The 4478-nt window shown below is 32.4% G+C and overlaps 1 protein-coding gene across 1 annotated transcript; it reads right to left on the reverse strand.

The window, feature by feature from the left end:
* Positions 1–1135: 1135 nt before the first annotated feature.
* LOC122298845 (CLAVATA3/ESR (CLE)-related protein 27) lies at positions 1136–1432 on the reverse strand. The gene has a single exon (XM_043108692.1). It carries the CDS (start codon positions 1430–1432, stop codon positions 1136–1138), a length of 297 nt encoding a protein of 98 aa, XP_042964626.1.
* Between the last annotated feature and the right edge of the window lie 3046 nt (positions 1433–4478).

Below are 4478 nucleotides of genomic sequence, written 5' to 3' on the forward strand. Positions count from 1 at the left end.
ACAACAATGTTAACTTCAATACTTCTTGTATACCATATTTGTTTTGAGTTGTGTTAACAAAGATAGGCTAGCTAGCTCCATGTGTTTGAGTGTTGTCTAATCTAATAAAATATGTCCAAATTTTAACCAGTTGGTGCATATTCTTAATACAAGATCTGTTATTATGATGAGTCAACGCAACTTACTATTTGTATTTTTAGCTAGACACGACTTACTATTTAAGTTCACCAATACGAAGGCGTTGTTACTGTATTATACATGTGGGCTGTTTCCTATTAGTTTTGTTACATTTTTAAAGAGATATAGTTAATTTTTTGCAAATTCCGCATGCTCCCTTTAAAAAATGGGTGAATTTGACACCGACGTGAAAAAAATGTATTTTTTTTTTAGTAATAGATCCTATTTTTTTGTTAATAAAACGTGATATACTTTAAAATTGTATATAATATTACCATGCGAAAATACATGTGATGTGTGTAATTGAAAGATGACAAATCTAAAATGAATACTCTTCACCAAATGCATCAAACTCTGGCACTTAAAGAGATACCAAAAGTGTGGATTTGAGAATGAACATTCAATAAATTCAGAATATTCGTTACTAATTACAAGCAACGTAGCTAGATTTCATCAAGAATATTGAACTTTCATTTATAGGCTGGTAAACAATAATTGTCAAAGACAGCAATAACAATTGGGTGATGGAGGAAAATAAAAGGAAAAATAATTGTACGTTTTACTGCAGTCATGAAAAGATATGATCTGATCCGGCTCCTGATTTTCTTTTCTGCCAATCACCATGTGTTCCCAAGAGCAAAGCAGAAACCCAAAAAAGTTTCTCATCAAAGGACAAACACAGATTCTAGAAATAGAAAGTGCCATTGAAATGGCCATTTTAGTGGCTGTAAAATCAAACTTTCTGAAAGCTGTACACATCATGATCATAATTAAACGTCCATTTTCTTGGATCTTTCATTGGAAAGTAAGAGATTAAAATTCCAAAATACACCCGGTTTTCCCTCATGAACTAGGAATAATTACCATCAAAGTACGAGACCAAAAAATGATGAGAAAAACGAGGGTATTTTGGATCAGATTCATCACAAATTGAAACGAAAAATAAATATAAATTCTGCTAGTTGTGGAGAGGATCTGGGCAACTGGGTACTTTACGTTTGTTCTCCTCGAATCGGTTGTCAGTTCTGCCATTGAAATACTTTCGAACCAGATCCTCCTTGCTGCTCTTCTTAACCATTCGGCCGCCATGGCTGCTGACCTTCATGGCCTTTGCTATTCCATTTCCCGGAAGAATCCGAATTGCCCCGGCTTGGCATGAGTATTCGCACCAGACCCAAATCTGCAACACCGAGATAATCAACAGCGCCAGCAGAGTAGTAGAAAACAAGACTCTCCTGCTGCCAGAAAAAGACATTGCTTGAAGAGATCGAAGACCCACATGCATATATAAAAGCTATAAAAAAGATGGCCTCTACTTGAACTCCACAGCTCTAAACACAAGCTCTACTTATTAAAAGGAAACCCCCTTAGCTAGCTAGCTAGCTTGCTTGCTGCAATTTTGTTGACAAAACAGGCCAGCAGGCCCTCTCTCTCTCTCTCTCTCTCTCTCTCTAGGATATGACTTATGAGCGAAAGAATTGACGGCTATTATGGGCATGGAAAAATCTATTTGTCATTCTCATACTTCACACACCATATTTATTTTAATTTTTTTTCATTTTTTCTATAATAAATATGTAGTGTGTGGATGATAAATAAAATAATTTAATTAGTTTAATAAGAATAAAATAAAATAAAAAATAAAAAAAATAAAAAATAATATTTTAATATATAAAATATGTGGTGTAGGATAATGTGTAGCATTTCTCTTATGGGCATACGGGGGGGAGGGCGTGAGAAGATGGAGCCTTATGTCCCCACAGTGGCCCACGTGATTACATACAATGGACAAAGTTGCAGTTTACGTGCTAAAAACAGAGCATGAAAATGCTACTCGACTCACTTTTGTTTATTTATTTTTTTATATTGATTTTGTATGGAATTGAACGAATAGACACGATTATCGTAATTTGACCTCCTATTTACTTTTCCTAGCTGCAGCTGCTGCTACTGCTAGTACTGCATTTGAAATTTCTGCACGTCGGTGACACAGTTTAGTGGTTGGTGTGGGGGGAAAGGACAAAGCCACGTGGCTCTTCTCTTTCGTATGCATTCCTATTAAATTTGGAGATACGAGATTTGAATGCGCGGGTTGTGTAATTATTTTGAAGAAATAAGTAAATATAGAATGATAAAAAAAAATTAAATTTTTAATAATAAATTTTACATTTAAAAAAAAAAAATTACACAGTATTTACAACTGTAAAATCATTACTTTTCGAATGAAAAATACCTCATACTTTTAATATTGTGGGTAAAACTTTTTCTGTTCACATGTTGATTCCAAATGATTTGATATCGTACAGAGCAAAAGGCTGGGGACGATCATGCAGTGTAAAAGGTCGAAATTACTCAGAAGCAAGCTAGCAGCGCAGCGCAGGGGCATGCATGTGCAGGATTAACTGCGACGTACTAGTTGACAATAAACAAAGAGTAAGACAGGAGAGGGAAACAGAGGATGTTGGCCCTGGAGGAAGAAGGAGAGTAGGGAGGCCGGCCGGGAATCTCGCCACGGTGTTTGACAAACCTTGTAATATATATATACATGTTATGTTGACGTTCGTTACAGGGAATTAACGTGTTCAGGATTCAAATCCGTACGATGAATGTGTATATGTGTGTGTGTGTGTGTGTGTCTAGGGTTTCCAAGTTTGATGCTCTTGTCCCGTGACTGTGATCAGTTTCTTGAGAAACTTCAATGGTGTCTCCAACCAGATTTTGATTTTCTAAAATCTATTCCCCATTCATATCCTTTTTATTAATGATAATAATAATAATAATAATTAATGGGTCGACCTTTGCCAAGCACGTGTAGTACTTTCTCATCATAATTTTTGAGTAATAGAATTACATGCATTATATGTAGTAATTACATACATGATCTGTAGTAATAGGATTAAAGTACCATACCATTAGTAGTTTAGGAGTACCCAAAAATATTATTTAAATTCAAGATCTCTACGCTGATGCTATGGATGTTAAGTAAGCTTTTGTCTCAAAAAACTGAATCTGTTAAGAAAATGTGAATCTAATTATTCAAGTTACGTCTTAATACTCCATAACAATAAATTATAGATATATTACTTTCTCACAATTGATTTATGACTAATGAGGATGATATTTACAGTTCCAAGATGTGTAAGTCACGCAAACTCGATCTCTTTAAAAAAAAAAGAAGTAAATATTGGACCAACATAATAAAAATTATTTTAATTGTGAATCTTAATTTTTCTCAAAGAAAGTGTGTAGAACTTATACACTTTATCTAGCATTAATCATGACTAAAATCACTTAATTATCTATAGAAAAACAACATATATAACGCTATTCATTAGTTAGTGAAACGACATATATCAACAGGTCAAGTTCAATTAACAAGTAATATTTGAGAATATATTAGGAAAAAAACTGATTATTTTCCTTTAAAAGAAAGAGGTTATTTTGCAAGATTCTCAAGAGGAGCAAGTTCCTCAATTTTTTAAGTCGAGAATGCATAATTTACTACACAATAAATAAATAAATAAAACAAAGTTCCAGATTTTCTTTGCTTTTGTTTTTTCCATTTACTCCATACGATTTGGTGGGACTAATTTGTCTGTCTATTTGAAATTACAAACAGAACATGGGTAACATGACCCAGCAGCACCGCGACGGGTGGGCCAGCTGCCCTTTTGAGATTTAAAAAAATAATATTTATAATTTTAAAACATATAAATGTTACTCTTACTCATTCTATTTAAAAAAAAAAAATCGATTTATTATTTTTTTAATAATAGAATTTATTATCTTTTTTTTTAAAAATACGTAAAATTTATATACTCTAAAATTCTATCTAGTATTGCTCTTTTATAAATTTATTTATTATCAATATTTTAATAAATTTGTTTGGAATAAAATAACATATATATGTTTTTAACTTTGCTAGAAAAGCAGGTTATGGTGCGGTAATTCTTGCCCTTTATTACCAACAACAATCATTGTTTGGCAGGGATTTCATTCCTAATAATTATAAGAGAGTTCTCCTGATTAAATAAATATTTTATCTCAAAATTTTAAATCAATAAAAAAAGATAAATTTTAATTATTTAATACTCTCCCTATGATATTTACATAGACCTATAGAGGCAAAGCTATAACTTTACATCACTACTTTGATCATAGGATGTTAAATTATTATATATCTAAAAGTTTCAAACGGAAGAAAACAAATAAATTTAATTATTTGACTTTTACTCTCGTTTGGTTTGTTTTGAGGCGAAACTTCCTGATTACTTCTTGGCCTGTCATAAGAGTTGAAGGTA

The sequence above is a fragment of the Carya illinoinensis genome, chromosome 16 (genome assembly GCF_018687715.1).
Source record: "Carya illinoinensis cultivar Pawnee chromosome 16, C.illinoinensisPawnee_v1, whole genome shotgun sequence".
NCBI classification, from domain to species: Eukaryota; Viridiplantae; Streptophyta; class Magnoliopsida; order Fagales; family Juglandaceae; genus Carya; species Carya illinoinensis.

What these genes read in the sequence shown, in the direction of transcription:
- LOC122298845 (XM_043108692.1), bottom strand. Translation starts at nt 1,432, where the DNA reads ATGTCTTTTTCTGGCAGCAGGAGAGTCTTGTTTTCTACTACTCTGCTG.